This window comes from Haliotis asinina, chromosome 2 (assembly GCF_037392515.1).
Source record: "Haliotis asinina isolate JCU_RB_2024 chromosome 2, JCU_Hal_asi_v2, whole genome shotgun sequence".
NCBI classification, from domain to species: Eukaryota; Metazoa; Mollusca; class Gastropoda; order Lepetellida; family Haliotidae; genus Haliotis; species Haliotis asinina.
In genome coordinates, this window is record NC_090281.1 from 66067781 (window position 1) to 66095457 (window position 27677).

The window sequence follows — 27677 nt, forward strand, 5'->3', positions numbered from 1 at the left end:
ATCGTAACTGTCATATTGAAACACAAATCACCCAGTTGTCAGTCTTAGCCTTTGTCCATCAACATATTCTAAAAACATAACAATATATAGTCATCAGGTTAAATGTAATCAAAATAACAAATTTGTTTTCTGAAATTTCTTCAAAGCAGCTGGCTGCTCTCACATGGCACTTAATAGAGCAAAGGGAAAAAAATTCTTCAGGTATGGTGTTGCCATAACTGTGGACTCAGTCCACATAAAAAAATATGCTAAAGAAAGGTCTATCTACATGCTCTATTAAGGTTGATCAAGATCAAGGTCAAAGTCGTAAAGACAAAAGTTCATTTCAAAGTTCTTCTAAGGTAAAATCCAAAGAACCATGCATATTTGAATTGTATGATTTTGTATGATGCGGAACATTTTTTAATGTAAACTTACATGTGGTGTGTGGCAAGAGAAATTTCCCACCATGACCTCAAAATACCAGGGAGAGATTTATGTGTACACAAGCGTGCATAACTCTGCTTTGCTTCACTGTAAGCAACCTGGTTTACTATTCGTGTCTTATGGCAATACATTCTAGTACATTCTAGCTGATATGTACCAAGAATGTTCCTCAACTGTTATCTACACTAAAAGCCAGGGTTCATATCCCTCCATTCTTTGACACTAACTGAATATCAACAAAAATGTCTCAGAATTACTTCAAATTTCGTAAATAATCATGTTTCATAAAACACATCTAAGAGTAATGGACGTGGCTAGTTATCTCTGGAATTTTAAAAGAGTTTATCCTCATGTATAGAAAACAGTGTAACAACTAACATCCATCCATACTTTATGGCATAGACAGTTTGATTAAAAGAATAGAATGTTCTTTTGACCCACCCTGATCCACAACACACCCCCAAACACAAGCTGATGACAACCCATGCCGACCAACAAATACACAAAAAAACAAAAGCAGAACACGACCAACCAGTACAAACCCAAATAAAAGTAGATCCCGACCCACCTGACTCACTAAACCACATCTCAAGAGGTGTAAGAATCGACACTAAAAAGTCACATCATGCAATAAAGACGAAGTTCTTATCCATAAAGATGTACACTTTGTTAAACACTTAAATGTTCAATAATGTTCCCTTACTTACACATGTTTACAGTGTTTTAGCTCACTTACCTGAGACTGGGGGCTTGGTGTCTGTGGGGAAGTCTCCACTCCCCTGTACCCCCTTCTCTCGTCTCATTGTGATGGTGGGTCGTGTCACAACCTCCATGTCTGTTCGAGGGCTGGTGTATGGTTCAGCAGCCGGCTGGTTCGGGGACTCCTGGTGGATCGGTTCAAGACTCTCAGATTCCTAACAAAGACAAAACTCTATCTTGAAAATTTATAAAGAAGTATATTGAAATGTAGAATAAAGGGGATCTGGGGCTTAACTGTCTTTGTTCCATTTCAGGGATTATTAACAAATCTCATGGAATGATAACACTGAAATATTGCTAGAAAGACTGAATATGATACAATGAAAACAATTTTGAAAAATATGAAACATTTCAATGGCATATACTTACTGCATTTAAAATTACCAAAAACAATTATACAATAAATGTAAAGGGTCAAAGGTCATAGAGAAAAGGAGGTAAAATGACAGACGGCAGCATCATTTGTCTGATGAGTTACCTCCCCTTAATAGAACCTTTGTCAATCTGACAGCCCTATTCAAACCAGTGTATAGTCTTTATCGAAAAACCTTGACAGATAGTGATAATCTGACTCCTCCTTCTCCAAATTTTACAGATATCTGTCCCCTCCACCTCCCCAAGTTTAGAAATTACTCCCTTCTCTCTCCCCATGTTAAAATATATGTCCCCAATATCTCTACCTTGTACATCCTGTGTCTATCTGGCCCCTATCAAACACCACCTTCTACAAACATCTGGCCCCTCTGTGTCATCCATGTTTAGATACGTGTCCCCAACATCTCCAACTTGTACATCTTATGGGTATCTGACCCTAATCCAACACTATCTTCTACAAACAGAAGGCCCCCCTACCTTGTACACATGGTGTCTATCTGCCCCTACCTTGTACACAGTGTCTATCTGCCCCTACCTTGTACACAGTGTCTATCTGTCCCTACCTCGTACACAGTGTCTATCTAACCCTACCTTGCACACAGTGTCTGACCCTCTACCTTGTACACATGGTGTCTATCTGCCCCTACCTTGTACACAGTGTCTATCTGCCCCTACCTTGTACACAGTGTCTATCTGTCCCTACCTCGTACACAGTGTCTATCTAACCCTACCTTGCACACAGTGTCTGACCCTCTACCTTGTACACATGGTGTCTATCTGCCCCTACCTTGTACACAGTGTCTATCTGTCCCTACCTCGTACACAGTGTCTATCTAACCCTACCTTGCACACAGTGTCTGACCCTCTACCTTGTACACAAGGTGTCTATCTGCCCCTACCTTGTACACAGTGTCTATCTGTCCCTACCTTGTACACAGTGTCTATCTGCCCCGTACCTTGTACACATGGTGTCAATCTGATCCCCTACTTTGCACACATGGTGTCAATCTGATCCCCTACTTTGCACACATGGTGTCTATCTGACCCCCCTACCTTGTACACATGGTGTCTATCTGACCCCCCTACCTTGTACACAGTGTCTATCTGACCTTTACCTTGTACACATGGTGTCTATCTGACCCCCCTACCTTGTACACATGGTGTCTATCTGACCCCCCTACCTTGTACACATGGTGTCTATCTGACCCCCCTACCTTGTACACATTGTGTCTATCTGACCCCCTTACCTTGTACACAGTGTCTATCTGACCTTTACCTTGTACACATGGTGTCTATCAAACCCCTACCTTGCACACATAGTGTCTATCTGACCCCCTCCCTTGTACACATAGCGTCTATCTGCTCCTACCATGTACAGATGGTGTCTTTCTGGTCCTACCTTGTACATATGATGTGTATCTACCCGTACCTTGTACAAATGTCTATCTGCCCCTACCTTGTACACATGGTGTCTATCTGACCCCTACCTTGTACACCTGTTGTCTATCTGTTGGCTCCTGCACCCTGTCCTGCTGTGTAGGCTCTCCATAGTCCAGCTGGTCCATAATCCACTGTCTCTCCTCATCAAGAGCACTGGCCACTGGGTTACTGTTCTCTGCTGCACGGAAATCTTCCTGCAACGTACAAATCAATCATGTCCAACTAATGAGAAAAATCATAATCGGTTCTGAGTATTTCAGAAAATGATGACAGATAGGCAAAAAGTTCACCTTGTAACCAGATACATGCAATATGGGCTCTGAAATGACAAGAAGAATCTGGTTTACATTGGTTTACCTGAAATGTGGTGGAGTCTCTGCTGTCATTGGAAGTGAGTCCCTCATGATTGGGGTCCTCTTTGTGGACTGCATGACTCGCGGATCGCTCCATTGACTCAAACTCATCATCACTAGATAAACATTCATCTTCATCATCTGAAACAGTAAACGCAGTGATCAAAGCATTGGACATTTATTTGTATAGAGGATTAATAAAAAGTTGCATCATGACAAAATGTCCAGTGTATTCTACGCTATTACTTTGTCAAGTTTTGCAACCATACAATGAAATGGAGAACTTCTAGCACTTTCAGAGTACTTCTTTAGCTTCAATACTGAAAACAGATGCAAATGGTCTTAGAACTTGTGGACGTTTTGCTGCATACACACCATTGCTCCCCAGGAAGCGCTTGACCCTGAGCTCAAGCTGGCCTGACTTGACCGCATCTTGAATCAGCTGAGAAACCTCCTGATGGGTCCTGCTGGAAATATCACATTTGTTGATGGACAGGATCTCATCTCTGGCCATTACCTCACAAACATCAGCAGCACTTCCTGTAAGGGAGACAATCCACCTTGTCAGTACACTTCTACACAGTGACTGGTACTCTGCAGGTATGTATACACAGCAAGGAACACATTTATGGAAACATGGTGGTTATTAGAGACATTCTGAGACATTGTCACTTCTACCTGACACACAAACATCCTCCACCCCACTAGTTCTATTAGATCTAGAGGTTACAACATAATTATAGCATACAATCACAACCTGTTGTGTACAAGATGATGACACCTCAGGGGTTCAAAATATGTTTCAAAAGCGACTTGCCACAGAAGAAGTAGTAACTTGTCCTGACTAATTTTCCACTTGCCCTGATTTTATGACACACAGTTTGATGTTAATGTTTACTGGACTATTTATCGAAGGGTAATAAATTTCAAAGAACGATAGCTCTAAATTACTATTATTGAATAATGTAACAGATATGAAATGAACAAGTAGTCCATGGACAAGTAAGATACCATTATCTGATTGCCCGAAATAAAAACTGAATTGTCCCGGGCATCAGGCAATGGGATTTTTGAACCCCTGCACCTACATACATACTTCCTGTTGGCCAAGGTCTGACAATACCATAAAATGGCAACTAAATAAGCAGTATGAAGAGACTAGGGGTTCACTTCATTTCACACAACAAATTTTGACAGAACAGCATTTACTTGCACATCCAACTACACAGTAATTTAACTGTACCACTAGAAAGAAGAAGTCAATCACACTAGTGGTGTTTCAATGATCGAAAATAATCGAAAATCAATTGACAGAAGGATTAATCACAATTTTGATGTTTTAGCGCAACACACATGAATGAAGAAAACTAATCATTAAATCTTACAAATATTCACAAACATGCACTCAACATCATATAGGTATGTGCATTTTATTCAGAGTTTCATATTCATTATGGTAAATATTACTGTAACCTGTCTATGAATAAATCATATCTATTGTGAACGTAATTAGATATACTGATAAATATTTGTTGTATAAATAAACTGAATAATTACATTTACGTTAGTTAGAAAAAACTTGGGAAGTATCCTTAAAATTGGTGATTACAAAAAAAAAGTATATATTTCGATTATAATCGATAATCATTCACCACAAGTCTTCTGACAATTGATGATGGATTCGATTTCCAATTCCCAGCACTACACACAAAACATGATTTAAACTGCAGTAATTTCACTGGCACGGCAAACATGGAGCAATTGGCGATGCTATTGTAAATGACATGACATGGAGGGAGAACTATACACCATCAAACACTAATACTGTTACATTCTCAGTATTCCAAATGCTGTGATTAAGTCTAGAGGAACTGTTGGGTACTCTGGTAAAGTTTGGAGGATGATACTGAGAGTACATACAGTACACCAAGACAGGAAAGTCACTTGCAGCCTTTAAAGTTGTTCTCATTAATACATGACAGAGTCACTTATAATGGAATATACCAACTTGGTAAAATGATAAATTAAAGTAGATTTTGTCATATATTTATAATGTAATAATATCAACAGATTCTACCTAAGGGAGGGCTTGATTTAAGAGCTGTTAAACTACTTGTACCAGGTGCAACCTAAACTAAAAGCCAAATTCCAGTTGCAACGTACTGTGCTAAAACATCAGAGGTTTTGGTGCTCATACACATATTTCCATGACATAGTACATATGAAACCATAGCAACACAGAGACACAGCTGATCCCTGTATACACGAGCTGTATTGCTGAGACATATCTATGAGTGAGTGAGTGAGTTTAGTTTTACACCATACTCAGGAATATTCCAGCTATATGGCGACAGTCTGTAAATAGTCAAGTCTGCATCAGACAATCCAGTGATTAATAACATGAGCATCGATCTGTGCAATTGGGAACCAATGACATGTGTCAACCAAGTAAGTGAGTCTGACCACCCAATCCTCTTAGTTGCCTCTTACAACAAGCATAGTCGCCTTTTATGGCAAGCATGGGTTGCTGAAGGCTTATTCTACCCCGGGACCTTCATGGGTCACATGTCTATGAATGCCAATGTTTCAGTGCCAAAGATAGCTGTTCAAAGTTTAGAAGAAAAATGAGCTTACATATTTATGTTTATAATGTTATTATTTAATACTGTTGATTTATTTCTCAAAAAGTACACCTTCTGCAAGTTAGACTAGTGACTAGGTAGCACTTAGTAATACTGGACTGCACCAGGGCAAGTAACAAGGCACTAAATCGAACCTTGCAAGGAATCACAATTTAATGATGATCTCCTGGCTGACCTGAGAGACTGTACTGACCTCTGAAGGTTAAGGATGTGAGTGTGAAAAACAAACATGTTTGTGTGCATCAGTATGAACATCTACTGTTAGTGTTTTAAGACAAACAACAGACAAGAAAGTGTGATGGAAACATGTTAGAACTGTGCTTATACCAGTCAGGGTTCTACATTCAGATACCAGAGGGCATTTTTTGAAAACAGGTATTATAAAGTGTTGCTTAACAGAGTGAAAGTCATGAGTAGAATGTCCCCTGTCAACATGTCCTACTCAGGTGGGTACAAAAGTGCTCATTCATCTCTGCTGTTTCATGTGGTATTTTGTTTACTAAGTAAAGAAGTAGAACTGAGACTGACCAATCACTTCATGCGATCTGATGAAGAGCACACATGTCCCAGAGCTCACAGACATGGTGTTAAATACTCCAGGAATCTATGCTAAGTGAGCAATACTGTCATACTGTAAGAAAGTACACCTGAGTATGTTCACCTGAGCAAGTACACCTGAGCATGTACACCTCATCCAACCCCCTACCTTATATGAGTTGGATGTAACTTTTGGGTGGGAAGAGAAACTATGAGACTACAAATTCATCTAATTTTCATCTGTGGACAGAAATAACTACAATTATCACCTTTATTAAATTCATCTTAGTAATTCAATAACTTTCAAATCATTTTTGTTGAGTTGCATTTAAGTCAGTAATTAGTTCTATTTTCCCATGTTTGCCTGTCGTATGTTGTTGCTCTTCACAACTTATATTCTGAACAGTCTGCAACAGATTTCTGGGAGCAACAGTCGGTGTCTTCAGAACAGCTGGAACTATGGACACGAACATCCTTATCTGTACGTCAGTAGTGTACACTTCCCATGATGACTTGTAGAGCATGCTTGATGTTTGTTTGCATGTTCATGACAGCACATCAGGAGACACAGTACCATAGTCTGATGGTTAGAGGCAGCTTAATTGCCTGGACTACATGTCAACATATGTCACCTATTTTCAGATCCCAGATGACTGAATAATCTCAGTGTAATTTTTCTATCGATATTAAGCATTAAAGATAACATCTAACCAAGATTGGCACAGCAGTTTCAGAGGCGTAAGATATTCTAACCTTAGGGTAAATATGATAATCTACACAAGTTTTTAAAGCTGTCATGTGGACTCTGACCACCTGATTTGGTGATTTGGCTCAGTATTCACTTCCAGATGACGAAGAAAATAGTATGCTTGCTTCATGATAAAGTTATTTTCAGCCTGGTATTAGATTTAAATACGACTATTTGGTATTGAACATAACAATACCATCATCCTCCACACTCACTGCACAAATGCAGATTTCAGATGCCAGAATTCAACTCAATCTTTCCACAACTGGATTTCCCCGCGTACAAAAAGGCAATGTTTGAGTCTAACAGTTCCATTTATCAGTGTCATTAATTTGTCAGTTTTCATTTTAATAATTGTTTTCATTACACAGTTGTTGACTAAAAATGGTCAAATATAACTGTGAACTTTGAAAATCAGGAGCTATCAGGAATGCAGTTTCTATTTTCTTCTGTTGTCTGGCTTGAAGAAAATGAATATGCTTTATAAAATCGTAACTGTAAAGCCATTTAAACAACTAATCTGCTCAGACATTTCTAAACTCTGGGACCAATAATGCATAATGTAGTGTTAGAAGAAGAAATTGCGAGTTTGAAAACTTCAGAATGTTCTTAGGTGAGCAAAAGGAAATTGCAACTGCACACATTTTACTAATACGATATTATACACACCTGGGCCACTATCTGTGGAAATGAACAGAACACTAGGTATATTTAGTAATGAAAGATTGGACAGCTGTAGTCAAGTAATGAACAAATATTTGATCAAACAAACTATGCATAACTAGAGCTATGTGTCAGACCTTTACTGAACAGAGTAGAATAGGAATATGTGAGTGAGTGAGTATGACTGGTTTTACACTGCTTTTAGCAATATCAGAGCAATTTCACAGCAGGGGACACCAGAAATGGGCATCACACATTGTACCCATGTGACTAATTGAACCCTGGTCTTCAACGGGCCGAGCAAATCCTTTAACCACCAGGCTACCTCACCCCCGGAGAATGGAACTGAATGTTTATCGTCATCATTCATTTAGATTTGTTGGCTATGGGTGTAGCAGAGATGAGGCTGAAAATTTCGTAATATATCTGACTATCTGTGTATTTGTATAATAGTGTATTTGTGTCTGCAGTAGTCTATCTGTATCTGCAACAGTGTATCAGTATCTGCAACAGTGTATCTATATCTGCAATAGTATATCTGTATCTCAAATAATGTATCTGAAAGGCAATAGCATATATGTATCTGCAATAATGTATCTGTATCTGCAACAATGTATCTGTACCTGCAATAGTGTAGCTATATCTGCAATAGTGCATCTGTACCTGTCATAGTGTATCTTATCTGCAATAATGTAGCTGTTACTTAATAGTGTAGCTATATCTGCAATAGTGTATCTGTACCTGCCATAGTGTATCTGTATCTGCAATAGTGTATCTGTACCTGCCATAGTGTATCTGTATCTGCAATAGTGTATCTGTACCTGCAACAGTGTATCTGCATCTGCAATAGAGTAGCTGTTCCTCAATAGTGTAGCTATATCTGCACTAGTGTATCTGCATTTGCAATACTGTATCTGCATCTGCAAAAGTGTAGCTATATCTGCAATAGTGCAGCTTATCTACAGAATTGATGCAGCTGATATAGTGTAGCAATAGTGTATTGTAGCTGAATATGCATCATGTTCTTCACTTGTCAAGTCACAAAATGCAACTGTATACCTGAAACTCCCCTAAAACATTGAGCTATCACAATATTTCTATATCTACCTGAAACACAAAACACTGATACTGGAACAGCACCTGAGGGCCAAACACCAGTGTTGTGCAAATTATCACCATCACAGCAAAATACTGACTGCATACCACGTCAGAACAATAGTTCCAGACACAGCTGATACAGACAGCTCTGGAACCATAAATGAAATCCTACCAAATACAGCAATGTCTGGATATACCATTGCAAGCATGATATGTGAAAGGTAGCACCTGAAGAAAATACAGACAGAAGTGTCTGATGCTTGCCTCTCTCTTATTGGAATATCATTTCAGATTTCACAAATGAAGGGCTTGAGAAGCTTGTGTAAAACAAATAACATCACTGCATCTACATGAAATTACATTTAGTTAAATTGATAATGGACTTAGCATAAAGGCCAAATGTCACAAAAGCATGCGATGTAAGTGTCCTGAGGTATACCCGACAATGCATGTCACTAGTTCCTTTCTAAAGAGACATCAACAAGACTAAGTAATTGGAACAAGTGATGCATTCAATGGTGAAGCTATGGCTACCATGGTTAAAACTAAACCACAGTTCTATGAGGGTATCTATATAACAACAACAGTTTGATAATACTGACAAAATGTAAGCTTTATGGCCAAATAACAGATTTCACTAAATGTCATAAATGCAAACGAAATAGAGAACATGAGTATGTAAAGGTCAAAAGTCAAAGGCCGAAGGCCATAGCCTGGAAAATAGCATTTAGGATTTACCATGCAAAGTTTCAGCCAGTGGTTTTGAAAACATCTAAAACATACAATGGTTTTCGTTGGATGGTCAGACTGAACAACTGACAGTGCTGCTACCAGATGCTCATTGCCCATAAACTTCAGCTGGAATACACTCAAGGAATGCATTTTGAGCATACCACACTGCAAACACTTCACAACAAAGCAATAAAAACTTCTCCAGTCATAGGCATTAATGGAATTTTCAACAAAAGTTGATGAAACACAAGCAATTTTTACAACTATCAATGTTGGGATCATCTACGAGGGGCAGTGGTGTAGGTCTTGTGGAAGAATTGTGTAAACACATCATAAACAAGTGCCAGTACTCAACGTCACAAGGTACACACAAGGTACACTCAGGTACACACAAGCTTAGTAACACATGAGCACCGCTGACACTCATCACCTTCTTCAAGAGTACTACCATGGAACATGACAGCTATCCTCTGTGAGTGAGTGAGTTTAGTTTTATGCTGTATTCCAGCTATATGGTGGCCCAACAGCATAAGCATCGATCTGCACAACTGGGAACCGATGGCGTTTCAACCAAGTCAGCACGCCTGACCTCCCTATCTTGTTAGTCGCCTCTTACAACAATCATCAAGCCTGACCACCCAATCCTGTTAGTCACCTCTCACGACAAGCATGGGTTACTGAAGATCAATATTCTAACCCAGTCCTTCACGGGTGCCAACACTGCCATGACATAAAGCTTGCTAGACTTTAACGCATGTGAGATAAAATCCCCAATGTTTCCTGCTGAAGCAAGGAAAAAGGATTCCATGATTCTGCACAACATTTTTAACTGTTGTAAGTTCTATAGCTAGGTTGCCCTAACCTCAGCATACTTACCCAGTGTGATCTTCTCCACAGTGACTGGCTGTTGGGTATCTACTCCTCCACATATTGTAAATCCAAAACCTTTTTCACTATTTGGTTTCTGACTAATTTTGATATTTTTCTCTGTGTAGTCCTGCAATACCAAAAATGTCATGAGTATTCATTAATCAAAAAGCAACACAGGAAATATTAAAATCTGAATTACAAGTCAATGGTTTCAGCGAGCGAGTCCATGGGGCCTTACGCTGCTTTTAATAAGTTCAAAATATGGTTGCCTTGTGGATGGACAGATTGAAGCCAACTGGATAACAAGAGAATATAAAGAAGACAATCATTCTTTATATTCGTCAAATGTAATTCTCTACCTGAAAGAGAAAGCTCCCTCATTCACAGGCACATGCACTGCTGTATAAGTGCAACAATTATGAATAAAACATGATGTTTTATCCCCATTTTGCCTCCCCTTACCCATTGCTAGAATTGACATTCTGACCAGAAATAAGCTCCCAATTCAATACATTAACCATTCACAGCGTCGTTGAAAAATTCAGTCAACACAAATGACTGAAGCCATGGCATCTTGACACACATTATGATTAGTGACACAGTCAGTTGAAGTTCCATCTAAGTCATCTGTCCTGCTGTGTTAATGTCTAAAGCACTTCAACTCTGCCCCTGTAATCTTGGCTTGTTTAGCATCAGCTTGTTAGCAAAACCAATAAGAAGAAAGTGTTGACACAATAATGAAAGAATGTGGTTTCCCTGTACTGCAGGGAACAGCTGACCTTATCTCATTATCCAAGTATTTGTTTCAACTATGATTGCTTAAGTATGTTCTAGACACCACTCGCCAACAATACTGACCATTCAATCAATACAAGATCACAATCATACTGACAATTCAATCAATACAAGATCACAATCATACAGATCATTCAGTCAATACAAGGCGATCAGGTCACAATCATACTGATCATTCAGTTAATACAAGGCGATCACTCAGTCAATACAAGGCGATCGGGTCACAATCATACAGATCATTCAGTCAATACAAGGCGATCATTCAGTCAATACAAGGCGATCAGGTCACAATCATACTGATCATTCAGTCAATACAAGGCGATCAGGTCACAATCATACTGATCATTCAGTCAATACAAGGCGATCAGGTCACAATCATACTGATCATTCAGTCAATACAAGGCGATCATTCAGTCAATACAAGGTGATCAGGTCACAATCATACAGATCATTCAGTCAATACAAGGCGATCATTCAGTCAATACAAGGCGATCAGGTCACAATCATACTGATCATTCAGTCAATACAAGGCGATCAGGTCACAATCATACTGATCATTCAGTCAATACAAGGCGATCAGGTCACAATCATACTGATCATTCAGTCAATACAAGGCGATCAGGTCACAATCATACTGATCATTCAGTCAATACAAGGCGATCATTCAGTCAATACAAGGTGATCAGGTCACAATCATACAGATCATTCAGTCAATACAAGGTGATCAGGTCACAATCATACAGATCATTCAGTCAATACAAGGTGATCAGGTCACAATCATACTGATCATTCAGTCAATACAAGGTGATCAGGTCACAATCATGCAGATCATTCAGTCAATACAAGGCGATCAGGTCACAATCATACTGATCATTCAGTCAATACAAGGCGATCAGGTCACAATCATACTGATCATTCAGTTAATACAAGGCGATCAGGTCACAATCATACTGATCATTCAGTCAATACAAGGCGATCAGGTCACAATCATACTGATCATTCAGTCAATACAAGGTGATCATTCAGTCAATACAAGGCGATCAGGTCACAATCATACTGATCATTCAGTCAATACAAGGCGATCAGGTCACAATCATACAGGTCATTCAGTCAATACAAGGCAATCAGGTTACAATCATACTGATCATTCAGTGAATGTAAGGTCAAAATCATACTGATAATTTAGTCAGTACAAAGTTACAATCACACTGATCATTTAGTCAATACAAGTCACAATCATACTATTCACGTTCCAAACTGACCATTTAGTCAATAGAAGGTCACAATCATACCGATCATTCAGTCAAAACAAAGTCACAATCATACCATTCAAGTGACAATCATACTGATCATTTGGTCAGTATCACCGAGTCTGTCAAGGCATAATTAAAACTTTCTTTTGTCCACTTACGGTTTTGGACAAGTGTGGTTGGACCAGTGTGTTGTTAACATGCAGCATTTTCTAACTGAATTTAAACAGAGATGTGTTGACACTGACATACAAAACTGGATTTCTGACCTTTGTAAAAATTCCAAACTTGAGATGTACAGACCAGTCAAAGTACATTTTTCAGAAGAATATTATTTTAGTGTAGTCAAAGTAAAGGCTTACTGCACTGAACTGTGTATTAGTTCTGTTGCTCTAATCATCTCCTAATGATTGAGTATGGAAGACATTTCAGACTTGACTGCAAATATCACCTTTACCCATTCCGTGTTAGACCCACTATTGAATCTGAATTACACTTTTGTCTGAAATGTCCATCTTATCACGATTTGCATTCAGATCTCTTGCAATAATTTTATTATGTCTTTCTATCTTGCAACAATCCTATTTCATTGTTTTCATCAAGAAACAATGCTGCCTATAATAATCCATGGGATGATCTGTCTCATGCACAATCATCATGTGTCACGTTGTCGATTGTCAACAAACAAGTACCAGACAACAAAAATGTTGCAGGTATTTAACAACAACAATACATAATAAAATGTAAGGTGTGGATATGTGGGGTCAGTGTGGTCAGAAAGAAGATACCTGTGAAAATGTGTCCAGTCTGATGCAGTTAGTTCTCAATGTGATGCCAGTCTGTGAATTATATTATGTCTTTCTACCTTGCAACAAACCTATTTCATTGTTCACATCAAGAAACGAACCTATTTTATTGTTTACATCAAGAAACAATGCTACCTCAAATAATAAAGATAATTGTTTTAGCTCAGAAGAAACGAAATAAATATCTTGCATTATGTTAATGCTATCTATGTCCATCACTATTGCATTAAACAAAATACTTGTACATGTGAACGTTGTGGCGCCTGGTCAACTTATTGTAGCATGAACTTACAATGGGCTGGTGGCCCCTTTATCGAAATAAATACTCTCTCCACGTGTAGGTCTCACTCAACAAAATATTCAACTTGGTTTTTCTTTGTCTTTGGATATCAGTCACCATCAATGATCATTCAGTCAAAACAAAGTCACAATCATACTGATCATTCAGCCAATACAAGGTCACAATCATACTGCTCAAGTCACAATCATACTGCTCAAGTCACAATCACACTGATCACTTAGTCAGAACAAAGTCACAATCACACTGATCATTAGGTCAATACAAAGTCACAATCATACCATTCAAGTCACAATCATACTGATCATTCAGTCAAAACAAAGTCACAGTCATACTGATCATTTAGTCAATCCTAGGTCACAATCATACTGTTCAAGTCACAATCATACTATTCATTTAGTCAATGCAAGTTACAATCATACTATTCAAGTTACAATCATACTCATCATTTAGTCAATACAAGGTCACAACCATATTGATCATTCAGTCAGTATCACTGAATCTATTAAGCCATAGAAACATGTAGGTCTCACTCAACAAAATATTCAACTTGGTTCTTCTTTATCTTTGGATGCTGCCCACCATCACTGTATCGTCTTGTTGGTCTAAATTATCAGTGATATGTGGTCCTTCCATAAATGCTGAACATTGTTGATTACTCTCATGTTAAGCCCACTGATGTGAAGGCCCCTGGTTGCCATAAATCTGATATTTCTTATACTATCAATTTGTACTCCATAATCAAACAGTCACAGTGGATGTTCAAATGTTGGAAATACAAGTGGATTGCACATTGTGCCATTCTCTCAGCAAAATAATCAAATGGCACTGGAGTGAAAGAAGGGATGGTGTTCCTCCAAACCTGGATGTAGAAAAGGTGGCAGTTCATGCCTTGTAGCAACACCCACCAGTTGTGTTGCTGGACCAGTGTGCCACATTAGTGTTCCTGTGAACCTGGATCTGGTGTTGACATAAAGATAAACGGATCAGAAACCCAAGTGAGCAGGTGAGGGGTGATGACGTCCCAAATGGGCATCACACTTGAAACATGTTCACAGTGGCAGTTAGAATCAGATGTTTCTTTGAGACAGAGAGTTTTGTAAGTATGCATCATGGAGGTCGAGACAGATCATCCCATGAATGTAAAACTTTCATTCTTGTCCATGAGAACAACAGAACTATGATTTATATATAATTTATAAGCGAAAACTGGAAGAAAATGTGTCAAACTCATTTTGGTAACCTATCATTCACAGTTGGGCATTACATGCAGACTTACTGCATCAGACTGGACACATTTTCACAGGTATCTTCTTTCTGACCACACTGACACCACATATACTCACCTCACATTTTATTATATATGTCATTGTTGTTGTTAAATACCAGCAACATCTTTGTCGTCTGATGCTTGTCTGTTGACAATCGACAACGAGACACACGATGACTGTGTACAATAACATGCACACAAACAACTATCTCCACAAACCAAATCGCACATGAATGTAAGACCTCAGTGTCATTGTATTTGAAATAAATGTGCTCACTTTAATCAATATGGACCACAGTCATTCCACTCGTCAGTGTACACTTCATCCACATATCCACTAAGCACAGTGGTGTAGTGGTCAGCAAGCTGGCCAATCATGCCAAAGACTATGGATCAAATCCCGCTGGAAACAATAAAAATTTGTGTCCTGTGTTGCGTCCCTGGGCATGGCACTTTGCCCACATTGCACTCAATCCCCCCAAGTTGTTTAAAATGGGTACCTTAGAAGCGGATGTACAAACCTATACTGTCACACTTAGTTGCAGCTTTGAAAGCCCAGTTCCATCAGGAAATAATATTAAGCCAGAGAGCAGCATCACATTGCAGTCTAGGCACAAAAATTAGCATTATTGAACTAACTAAATTGCAACTGGTGCATTTACTTCACAAATACTCTTATTAAACTTACCCGGCCTGATTTCCGTAAGCTTCCATACATATTTCTTGTAGTGGTGGTCGATGTATTTCCATAAATCCGTTTTGAGACACTACTGCCGTTATCCATGGCAGGCCTTTCACTACCATTTTCATAACTCCGTGAAAATCGAGTCTCCACAGTAGAAGCACTTTCACTCACATTACTTTGCCCATATCGAGAATCACCCCCAACACTGCCAACAGATCTCCGAGAAAAGCTGTTCTCACTGTCAGATATCCTTGAGGAGTGCTCTCGTTCTGGATAATTATCTCTGTCTAAACTTTCGAATGATTCTAGACGAGACTTCACGTCCACTTTTGTATCAACTGTGGAAGCTCGAGATTTTGGCTGTTGTTCGCTTTGTTCAAACCTGTGCCTGATATCATTGATTTTGTTGGATCTGGGCGTAGATTCAAGGTTATTGCGTGAATTCTGTTTTGAAACACTTTCCCTCACTTCCCACTGTCTGTTATCCGGAGAAAACTGGCCCTCAATGTTAGCAGACTGCTTCTTACTGGGACTTGGTTTACTTATAGGAGATGTTTCCGGCACATCAAAAGGATCTTCAAGCATTCCATTCTTATTGTCCACTGACTGATTGTTATTATTGTCTTCATTGGCATCTTCATTGTCCTTTGCCCAGTCAGGAACTGCGTCATCCCTGGAACCATACTGAAATCCCTGAAAACAGAAAATATTGGTTAAAAATATCCCTCAACAAATCATATAAAATATGTGAATTTTCACTCACAATTTGACTCAGTATTTGAGTTAGCCAAATTGGGTGCACTCACCGTTGTAACGCTGTCACTGCTGGTGAAAGCCGAATCCTGTCGTGTGCTCACATCACTCTCATCCTCATTCTCTTCTACAGGGTAGAAACTTCTTAGATTCGAACTCTTACGCCGCTCTCTGCAACAACAAGCAGTTTACAATGAAACCTTTCATTTGTTCTGCTCAAACATCAATTGTCTGGTGCATAATAAATCGACAAAACAGACCTTGAATTGTTCATGCACCTGACAGAAAGTTTTAGTCTAGAAAGTTTTAGTCTAGACTCCCAAATTTACACATACTCAAAAGAAAAGCACAGGTGATATTGATGTATGACATTACAAATATTTTTCAAAATTAGTGTTTGCTTCGTATAATTTTGCCAATAATGTGTACATGGAATGAATGCACAATGTGTAAAGTATAATGCATGTATATGTTCGAAAATTTCAAGTCGCATGAAAATGTCTGGGAGAGAGAAGTTATTCATGACGTAGTACGCACCAAGCAGTTCTAAGGTCAATCATGGGCAGTAGCATTGGCAATGTATGGCTCTTTTGCTTTTCAACAATCCTTGAGACTTTTTAGCTAAATGAAAAAATATGGTTATGGCGCAACTCACTGCTATAAATCGGAACACTGCCATTGGACGTCTGGAGGCTTGGGACCCTCAACCTCCCAGAGCATGCCACCTCAATGTTCACCAGAATAATACAAGTCATTTTGGGGGCCGACGTCAACAAACCAATTCTGCCCATGATCATCCAGCACAGGATAGGTACATTTGGGAACTTCACTTGCAGAACTGAACAGCTTTAAAGATAGTGCTGGTGCAGACCATTCATAATCATTTACGAGAAGCTGGATTTCAGATCAGAAGATGCTATTTTGGTCCTGTGCTGAGACAACCACATCGACATAGATGGGTCGAGTGGTGCAACAACATTCGGTTCCAGAATCTACAAAACTGGCTATATATAGGATCAGTGACACATCACACTTTCTGCTTCAGTGCCGTGAAGGAAGAGCATGTGTCTATCAATGTTGAAATGAATGTTTTATCAAGAATTGTGTCACTTAGGTTGCCCAATATGGTGGTAGAAGTGTCATTTGGTGTGCCAAACACACAGAAATGCATCTTCAGGGAAATTAAACTTCTATTTGCTACAGAGACTCTGGAGGATTTGATCACTGACCACCAGTGGGAGCTGTTCAAGCAAGATAATGCAAGGCCTCACATAACAAAAACTACTATCTTCAGAACAAAGCACATGTGATACATGTGGTGTCGCCTCAAGCAAGTGAGTTTGTTCAAAATTGCCCATGTTCTCACCCAGAAGGAAAATGGATACCAGGTGGGATAAGTCATGTGACTATAATCTTCTAGCCTCTCACAGGCACCTTGAGTTATAATAATGTGCAGTGGTATTGATTGTTAGTGCTATTAGCATTCATTTAGTGTGGAGTTCAGCGCTATATAAATGTACGTATTATTTCTATTAGAATGAGAACATTACAGCACATCAATGTCCAATCTCAACCACATCAAGCATTTCTTGGATGACCTCCGCCTGAACCATACACGTACATCACCTGACACCCCAGACATTATATCAACTGTCGCAGCCACTGAAAGAGCTAATTCCACCAAGTCAAATACAAAGTAATTCAGTCCAGTACAGAGCAGTCTTTAGGGAAAGTTTTCCTTTTGTAATTTCCAAGTAACATGAATATTTGGTTTGGACACCCAACACACATACTTCTTGTGGCTCCAGATGGGAAGGTTGGGTCTAGACACTCAACACACATCCTTCTTGTGACACCAACCAAGAATGTTTGGTCTAGACACCAAACACACATCCCTCTTGAGGCATGAGACAGGAAGGTTTGGTCTACACACCCAACACACGTCCTTCTTGTGACGTGAGACAAGAAGGTTTAGTCCAGACACCAACTGTGACTCACCTCTCTTGCTGAATTTGGCTGAAGGTCTTTGTTTGTAGAGTTGTCTTCACCTCCCCTTCCTTGTCCTTACTGAGCTCCTCCAGGTCCTCCTTCATTTGGTATGCCTGCTGAGACTGGCTCTTCCTTCTGGTCTTCCAGCTGCTGAGGTTCTGTAATCATCAAAGTCATGACTCAACATAACCAAGGCTTAGTAAACAAATCTATCACAGACACACTTTCCACAAATACTTTCATAAAACAACTTTTGAAACACAGAGACACAGCAACACAAGGAAATACTGCTATACAATCCTCAATCATAGACCTAAGAAAGTTATTTTAGTACTTATTTCTAATATCATGCAACACTCAGACTTAAATACATTCCATTCTGGAAGTGACTCAAGTTACACTTACTGACTGCCAGTCATCTTCATCCTTGTCAACAGCCACAGAACTCTTGAACTCTTTCTGAGTCGCAACGACCTTCATTTGCTCTTCTGCTTTCTTGGCCAAGTCTGTCTGTTTGTGCATCTTGACAAACTGTAGAGGATCAGCAGTGGAAGAGCTTGTCCGGCGGTGCGGCCTGGTGGGATAATTCTCAACGCTCCCTGATGACTGCCGTGAGTGGCTGCCATGGTAGGAGCCATCTAGACTGTCATTGGATGAAGACCTTCTGTGGTATGACCCTTGAGACAAATCAGGGCTACTTCGGTACATGCTGTTTTGTCGGTCATCAGAATACATGCCTTCACCCGTCTTGTTGAGTGCAGACTGGCTTCCATAGCGCACTGGCATGTTGTCAAACACTTGTTCATCTAGACTATCTTCAGAACCTTTTTCATAGGATTCATAAGAACTGTCTCTATGATTGCGGTTTTCTTGTTCTTGTCTATTTCCAAGAGAATTTCCTTCATGAGACCCGTAGGTACTGCAATATTCATTAGACTCCCATGAACAAGAAGAGTCCCGTCTAAAATGATCATCCAACAGAATGTCTTTGGAATGATGGTGTACCAAAGGTGCAAAGGCTGTGAAGTCCAGATGAGGTCCTTGGAATGACTGGTTTACAACTTTGCCTAGCCAGTATACAGTGATGGCAACCTGCAAGATACATAGGAAACAGTGATAGCAACCTGCAAGATACATAGGAAACACTGATAGCAACCTGCAAGATACATAGGAAACAGTGATAGCAACCTGCAAGATACATAGGAAACAGTGATGGCAACAACCTGCAAGATACATAGGAAACAGTGATGGCAACCTGCAAGATACATAGGAAACAGTGATAGCAACCTGCAAGATACACAGGAAACAGTGATGGCAACAACCTGCAAGATACATAGGAAACAGTGATAGCAACCTGCAAGATACATAGGAACACAGTTGAAATTATTTTGTCTCTATTCCCCAGTACAGAGTTGTACTTTCTGGAAGTGACCATGAAGGTCAAGGGTAGAATAGGTCTTCAGCAAACTATGCTTGGCACAAAAGTCGACTATTCTCGTCATAAGAGGCAACCAACAGGATTGGGTGATCAGGCTTGCTCACTTGGTTGAGTCATGTCATCATTTCCTAATTGCACAGATCAATCCCCATGCTGCTGATCACTAGATTGTCTGGTCCAGACCTTGATTATTTGCAGAAGGACATCATATAGCTGAATATTGGTGAGGGTGACATAAAATTGAACTCACTCACTCGCTGAATCAGGAAGTATAACTCCACATGTTACACAACTTGGTACTCTGAAAGTCCCGTGCTTACAACATCGTCAACGCCACAGTGAAGAGAAGAGATAACAGCTACATGTGCATTAGACCAGATTTCTGAGACATAGACTACAGATGGGTACTTTCTTTCAAACTTACAACTATATTTGTAAAATCTTTGTGGTTTCCAACCAAAGAGTAAAAAATAGCTACAAAGAAACATAATTTAACTTTTAATTTGAGGCAAATGAATTCACTACTCCTAACACATCTAATGTGTATAGGATAAGTTTTTACAGGCAGCGTCTGTAGGGGAAATACCACATATCCCTGGTACAACAAACCCCAATAGTGTACGTCAGAAACTGAGCCCAAGTTCACTCACACCCACAAATTCTATAATTAACATGTGTGTTTGTGTGAGTGTATATCCAGGAATATACCCATCTGCTATACTCTACGTCATCTGCATAGTTGAGCTCCCACCTGTAACAAGCCTGGCTACCAAGTGGCCACCTCGCCCTGGTGAAACATGTCTGGCATGTGATGGTGAGCCAACCAACACTCATCAGGTCCATGTATGATATGGGCAGAAAAGAGACAACAGCTAGGCAGATACTGAATTGTCACATACTGACTTCGAGCATAAACACTAGAGATAATGAAATACCTAGCATTGTAGTGATATTGTCACCTTATGAGAGACAAAGACAGTCCACAACAAGTAGTGTCAATGACGCCAAGCATTGTCTGAATAGCTTTCTCATCAACCTTCCCATCGGGACAAAACCATGGTACATGGATGTAGGAATGAATACTCTCACCTGCTGCACACCACGGACAAGAAGCAATGTCTATACACTGTAGCAGCCAGCCTATACTTCCCTATTTACACTGGGCATAGTTTCAGCAAGGTTAGCCACATGTCCCGTCCTTCAACACTTGCAGTCACCCCATACACCAGTCCCCAACAAACCTGCATACCACCATAAGGAAACTCTTAACAAGGCAATATTGGATCCAGACTATCATGAGTTCTCCATGTACTAAAACATCTGTGTGAACACAAATATGTCCACTACTGTCCATAAAATTTTTTCAAAATGTTACAAAACTATACACATATATTCATAAAATAGTCATTAAACATAAATATTTTAAAATCTACACAATGAATATTATTAGGTTTATGAAATCAACAAAGAAAGATTTGTGTATTGGAAAATGTTGCCAACATTACCCCAATAGGATTTCAATAGACACTATGGGATGTGACTCTACTGAGGGCAAACATCGCATAGCACTGCAGCTTGCACATACAAACAACTTTAGCTCAAAATCTACAAAAATCTACAAAAATATCTAGCATCAACAGAATATTTGTCGCTCCCCTAAAATACCAGTTTACCAGGTACCCCCACATGTTTGCAAGTAGCTAGCAGCAGTGAAAACATGACAAACCATATTTTGCAGGGAGAGTGAATTTTGTCAATTATTGTTGTGGCCATTGTGATTCTAACCAGATGTAGCAACATTGCACAAAGGCACACCGATCGCTGGCAAAACAGCCAGCAAACAAGGCTGTGCCAAGACAAGCCAGAAAAAAAACTTCCACATTTAAATGGTTCAAGTTTGCACCTTGCGAACTCCATATTTGAATTCCTGTTTGATCATCATTGCCAGTGTTTGACAGCTGTGACAACCTGACATTCCTGGCTGAAGTGGTGGTTACATTCGTAGAAGACTTACCGGCATATCACTAAAAGCAATTCAAACTCACCAGCCAATATACAAATTATAAACCTACACAGTTCCTGTTTCATGAAGTCTTCTTCAAAATACTTACTAAGGTAAACATGAGTTAGTTATTTAGCTCCTTCTTGAGTTTTGCATCCAATGAAAAGCTGGGATGGATGACTTTATCTATTTCAAGCTAGTTCAACATTGGTATGACTTAAATAATTGAGGCATGCATGACATGTATGGTTTTCTAAATTGTGAACAACCTTGTAATCAACCTTCATTGAATCAGCTACTGTATCTCTCTGAGCTGATCTTCAGTGTGTCTATATGGCTCTCTAAATTGTGAGCAACTTTGTAATCAGCTTTCACTGAATCAGCTATGGTACCTCTCAATCAACTTTCACTCAATCAGCAACGGTACCTCTCCAAGTTGCTTGTCTTTCTGTATGGCTCTCTAAATTGTGAGCAATCTTGTAATCAACTTTCACTGCATCTACTATGGTACCTCTCTGATCTGCTTGTCAGTCTGTCATCCCAGCAAGACACATTACCACTACTGAACAGAACAATTTGAGCCATGCAGCAGTCATGTACCTGAGCTATGCAGCACTGAAGCAAATGACTGTCCACCTTCTATATCTGTCCTGAACTGGCTGCTGGAAGGCTATCACAGGTGGTTACTAGGTCACAATGATCTGCAAAGTCTAACCTCACCCACAGCGCTTATCACACTCAATAATACACAGGCATGCTAGAAATTTAATTTCTCTTTCTCCTTCCCCGCCTCGTCCCTCACAGAAACCTCTGTAGGAAGTTTGAACAGGATGACTCACGCTCACCATATATTTCATGTACAAGGCTTGCACATCGCACAATCAAGACACATTGCTAGGTGTGACCTAATGTTGACAATGCAGTGCCCACACCTCCTGCAGTATATCACATGTGTAGGTTCTGTGTACCCAGTGTGAGCACAAACTGCTTGTAAGAATCAACATAGTACATGGCTGCTACCCCAGAAAAGCCATGTAAGTAAACTTTAACACGTTGGAGAAGCAGAACATACACAGATCATACTGTGATTACTTGTGTTAAGCATGTGGGTATTCAGAATGGTCAATTTAACAGGGATACCCAGGTGGTCTGATCAGGCCTGAAATGTGGCCACAGATGATATCAATGAACACAGTGACTAAATAAATAAATAACACCCTTCATATACAGGCAGAAAATATTACAAGAAAGGAATTACTATACCCCCAAACACAATGTCATATATAATTGATTGTTTCCTAGTAAAATTTTTTGTGTGAAAAATATGCAGGTATGTAAACCCTTCAATGTGAAAAGAAATAACAGTAAGAGTCACTAATATTCCTCCTGGATTATGTCACCATATGTGTCCCCTACCTTGTGTCACCGATGTGTCCCCCTTGCCATGTGTCACCAATGTCTCTCCCCCATGCCTTGTGTCACCAATGTGTCCCCCCTGCCTTGAGTTACCGATATATCCCACCTGCCTTGTGTCACCAATGTGTTCCCCCCTGCCTTGTGTCACCAATGTGCACCCATGTTTTACTGACCCACTCATATCAATGTAACATGTCAGACACTGTCAACACACAGGAATTTTACTGGCCCACTCTTCAGTCTCGCACGTCATCTACTCCATAATCATATCCTATCCATGTTTGTTATCTACAGCACTGGTTGATTGATATACTGACAAGAGTGAATAGCTCTGTAGATCAATAAGCACATAATCACCCATTTCCTAAACTGCTGGACTTCAGTTTACTATGAAGAGAAGCTAAGCAGAAAATATAGCGCCTTGGAAACCTGCTCAGCTGGACCTGATGTTGAGGCTGGCTTAAGGAAAAGCTGGTGTTTTCTACAATCTCTATTTCAGTCAATGAGAGGTTTGCATGCAGTGGCACATGACACTCCGTCTTAAGATGTTATCAGACTCACATTAGACTCTGTGATTTTATCACTGCAACAGAACCTCACCTTTCAGTCATGGATACTGATGAGGAAACTGGCTTGAAATATACTGCCAGCAAAAGAAATGCAACGCTGGCTTTTTGTCAAGGTTCTAAATAGCAGGCATGAATAAAAACATAAATGCTTACTTCAACAAGATTTCATTTTTTCGAAAAATGTGTTTCTTTTGCTGTTCAGTATATGTGTGTCTGAAGGATGATACCACTAACTGTGGATCTTGAAACATTTTTTTATTGGAACACACTTAATGTAGAGGGCAGAAACGAATGTTAAAGTGCCTTACTGACAATAAAAAAACATGCAGTATTTCTAAACTAGAAGGTGCAAGATATTCTCATTTTCCTGCTTTTCCTGTCCCCCTCCTTCAAAAGACCAAATATTAAAGCACACTGAGTGATTGATATGAATAAATTTGAATGCAGTGCTCAAGAAGAACAAACATATGTCAATGAGCACTGGAATATATACTTCTAAAGTGAGTGAGTGAGTGAGTGAGTGAGTGAGTGAGTGAGTGAGTGAGTGAGTGAGTGAGTGAGTGAGTGAGTGAGTGAGTGAGTGAGTGAGTGTGGTTTTAAGCCACTTTTAGGAATATTCCAGCGATATCACAGCGGGGGACACCAGAAAATGGGCCTCACACTATACTTCTAGAGAACTGATATATCACAACTAACACACCAAATCATTACTCATGATGCAATCAATGATCATTATTGTCACATTACTCTCATTTAAATCCTGTATTGAAATTTCAGAGAAAAAGGACACAAAACATAATTTCATGCAAATGATAGTAAATCACTGTCTGTTAAATGTTACATCTTGACTGTCTTTTTACCCCAGTTATGAAAGGGAAGACATCTCCTGTGCAACAGATGAACTGAGATAGCCTTTTCTATCTACTGTATTTACATGCAAAACATTGTGGATTGGTCATGCAATGTTTCTTAAGTTCCCTGCACAGAGACAAAGGTTTAAAGATGACATTTTGAATGAAATTTTATTGAAATATTCTAGTTAGATCTTCTAGGGAAGATGGTGAGGATCTGAGATTTAAAGGAAAAGGAAAAGCCACCCCAAATCCTCAACAACAATGATTTATGATTCAGACAAATAGACCAAACTGACAAAAAATATATAATCTCCATAAAATAATCCTGTACCTCACCCACCCCTCTACAGATATCAGTGACAGAGAGTCCTTTATGGTGCAAACAAATCTAAAGATTGTTATTTAATATGGAACGAGTGGGTGAACACCATTTATACCAAACATTAACCAAGGCAGTGTAAGTGGAGAATGTGAAACAGTCAGACTGGGTCTAACAAACAAGGGAGTATTCCCTGCAACAGTCAGTGTCATCGGTATGCAATGGTGGTTCAGACACTTGTGGGAGGATCTGTACTCCCCTGTTTCATGTGCATTAAAATGGTATCTTCAGACACTTGTGAGGTTGGAGGTAGAGGGATTCTCCATGATTCAAATATTTTTATTGGCTCTGATACTGATGAAGTGGAGGGTTGGATGTCACTGAAGGTTTCAAATGTTTGGTTTTGTTAATAAATTAATGTTTCAATTTTTAATGGCAGCATTAAACAAACAGCGGGCTGATGAAATCTATCCAAGACACACAAGGAAATCCAAACTATTTCTTTCATGCAGTCTTCAATAGGTGTGACTATTGGTGGGGAAACAACTGCAATATCTATAGTCTATAGCAGCAGATTATTGGGATAGCAACAGTCTATAGTGACCCGCTATTGCAAAAGCGTTTTTCTCCATGAATTGTCTCATTTGATGTGATTTTCCAAGCGAATGTATAGTTTAAATAAACTAAAAACAAGCTGAAATAGTTTCAGTTTCTTTCAATGAGTGACAAGAAATGACATTTAAACAGTCAAAAAATAAGCACAATGAAGCTGCAAGTTTGCACCCAAATATCCTGTATTTTGCATTATGCATTTATCAGCGGAAGTCAATTACTAAACTAACGATAGTCACACATACTATCAATGCATCAATGGTTTTTCATTTCTGACATCAATTAATTGCTATCACAGACTCAACAATTATCATCCATTGATAGTTTGATGCATTGTTACATTCCCCAATCTTTTCATGATAAATATTCCCTGTCCCATTAACACTATGGATACCAGTACTTGGATCACATTTCTATCATGAGAGTGGTGAAAAACTCCATCCATAGTGAATGGTTTCGAAGAATTGTCTCACCTTAAGATAGACAAGATAGGAGCACAGGCAGCACCTTGTAACACACCAATTTCCAACTGATAGTTTCCACTTGCTTTCTTCCTACTTGCTTTCTTCCTACTTGATAATACAATCACACCACTTTGTGTAATGACAGCCAGCAGTGTGCCTCCTCCCATACTGTTTCAATTAAGGTGTGGACACACCATTACTCAAAGTCATGTCATTTCACTTCAGCACAACCGTGTTAGGTTGTTCGCTAGCTGTTCTCTACCCTTTTGTTTCACCTGGATGTTTAACACAGTGTTCTATCTGGGTTAGTGCTACTTTCCCTCCAACATACTACTGCAAGGATGGCCCACTGGGGCACTGGTAATGCTACACCAACATTTGTACTCGGGCTAGGACGGGTCCAAATTTTCAACCCGGGTACCCCACCCACTATTACCCAACCCTTCCCATATACCAATTATGTAAATTCCTGAGATCAAAAAAAAGGACTCTAAATTTTGTCTAAATCTTTAAAGACAATACAATCTTTCGATCATGAAAGAGTCACATAATCTGCAAGTCACATAGTCATAATGCACCTGGGTGCTTAGACCGGGTACCCGGGACCAACTTATTACCCATCCGTCCTCAGTATCTGGGTTACCCATCCCAGCCCTAACTTGTACAACTAATTTAAACAATTTGTACACATGAAGACGTCTTTATCCACACTAATGCCAAGTTCCAATCAAAATTGTAGAGAAAAAAACTCTATCATACACAGTGCGAAGTCTTCAATAAACCTGCCATTTCATAGCTTTCATAAAATGCAGGAGAGTTTGGTGGAGAGCGGAGTGAAGGAGCCTGTTGTGGATGTAGATATAAAATCCTAGAGAATTTGTTGGAGATCACAGGGAAGAAGCCTGTTTTAGAAATAGATATAAAATGCAGGAAAATTTGTTGGAGATCTCAGGAAAGGAGCTTGTTTTAGATGTTGCTATAAAATGTTGGAGCATTTGTAAGAGAAGAAGCCTGGGAAGAAGCCTGTTTTTGATCTGTGAATGTTCTAATAAGGTGATGTTTTGACATGTTCTTCTTATTCATACAATACCGTTGAAACCTACCAATATTTGAACATGACATCTATACTACTCTACATGCTTCACATACCACTGCCATGTAGCTGGCGTATTGCCGAGTGCTGTGTTAAACAACAAACTACATACTTCACAGTCTTCAGTTCAACTTACAGATATTTTTAGATATTTAAATTCTGGTGTACCATGCCATAAAATTGCTGAAATGTTGCTAAAAGTGGTGGAAAACCATACTCTTTCGTTTACCTCCCTGAGATATTTAAAATGAACAAGAAAATGATTTCTGTCTGCTTGTTTATAATAATAAACAAAACAATTAACAAAATGGCACTTTTACTTTCATCTTTTACATTTGATATTTACCAATGTTTCTAGAATTCATAAAGCTTTCCCAGGGTCACAGAAAACATCTAAAGATATACCGTAGGAGTTAGTTAG

The 27677-nt window shown here is 39.3% G+C and overlaps 1 protein-coding gene across 7 annotated transcripts in view; it reads right to left on the reverse strand.

The window, feature by feature from the left end:
* The window catches only part of LOC137274155 (LIM domain only protein 7-like), a 111290-nt gene that overhangs the window by 12616 nt on the left and 70997 nt on the right, over nucleotides 1–27677 (reverse strand). For 6 of the 7 annotated variants that reach the window (XM_067807186.1, XM_067807183.1, XM_067807184.1 and 3 more), the window contains 9 exons: nucleotides 18895–19581; nucleotides 18499–18647; nucleotides 16554–16671; nucleotides 15751–16440; nucleotides 10650–10770; nucleotides 3729–3893; nucleotides 3358–3494; nucleotides 3048–3194; nucleotides 1163–1340 (listed from right to left, as the gene is read on the reverse strand). In XM_067807186.1, the coding sequence (XP_067663287.1) occupies nucleotides 1163–1340; nucleotides 3048–3194; nucleotides 3358–3494; nucleotides 3729–3893; nucleotides 10650–10770; nucleotides 15751–16440; nucleotides 16554–16671; nucleotides 18499–18647; nucleotides 18895–19581 (2392 nt within the window). The remainder of the gene's footprint in view (nucleotides 1–1162; nucleotides 1341–3047; nucleotides 3195–3357; nucleotides 3495–3728; nucleotides 3894–10649; nucleotides 10771–15750; nucleotides 16441–16553; nucleotides 16672–18498; nucleotides 18648–18894; nucleotides 19582–27677) is intronic. The other variant, XM_067807185.1, reaches the window with a different exon arrangement.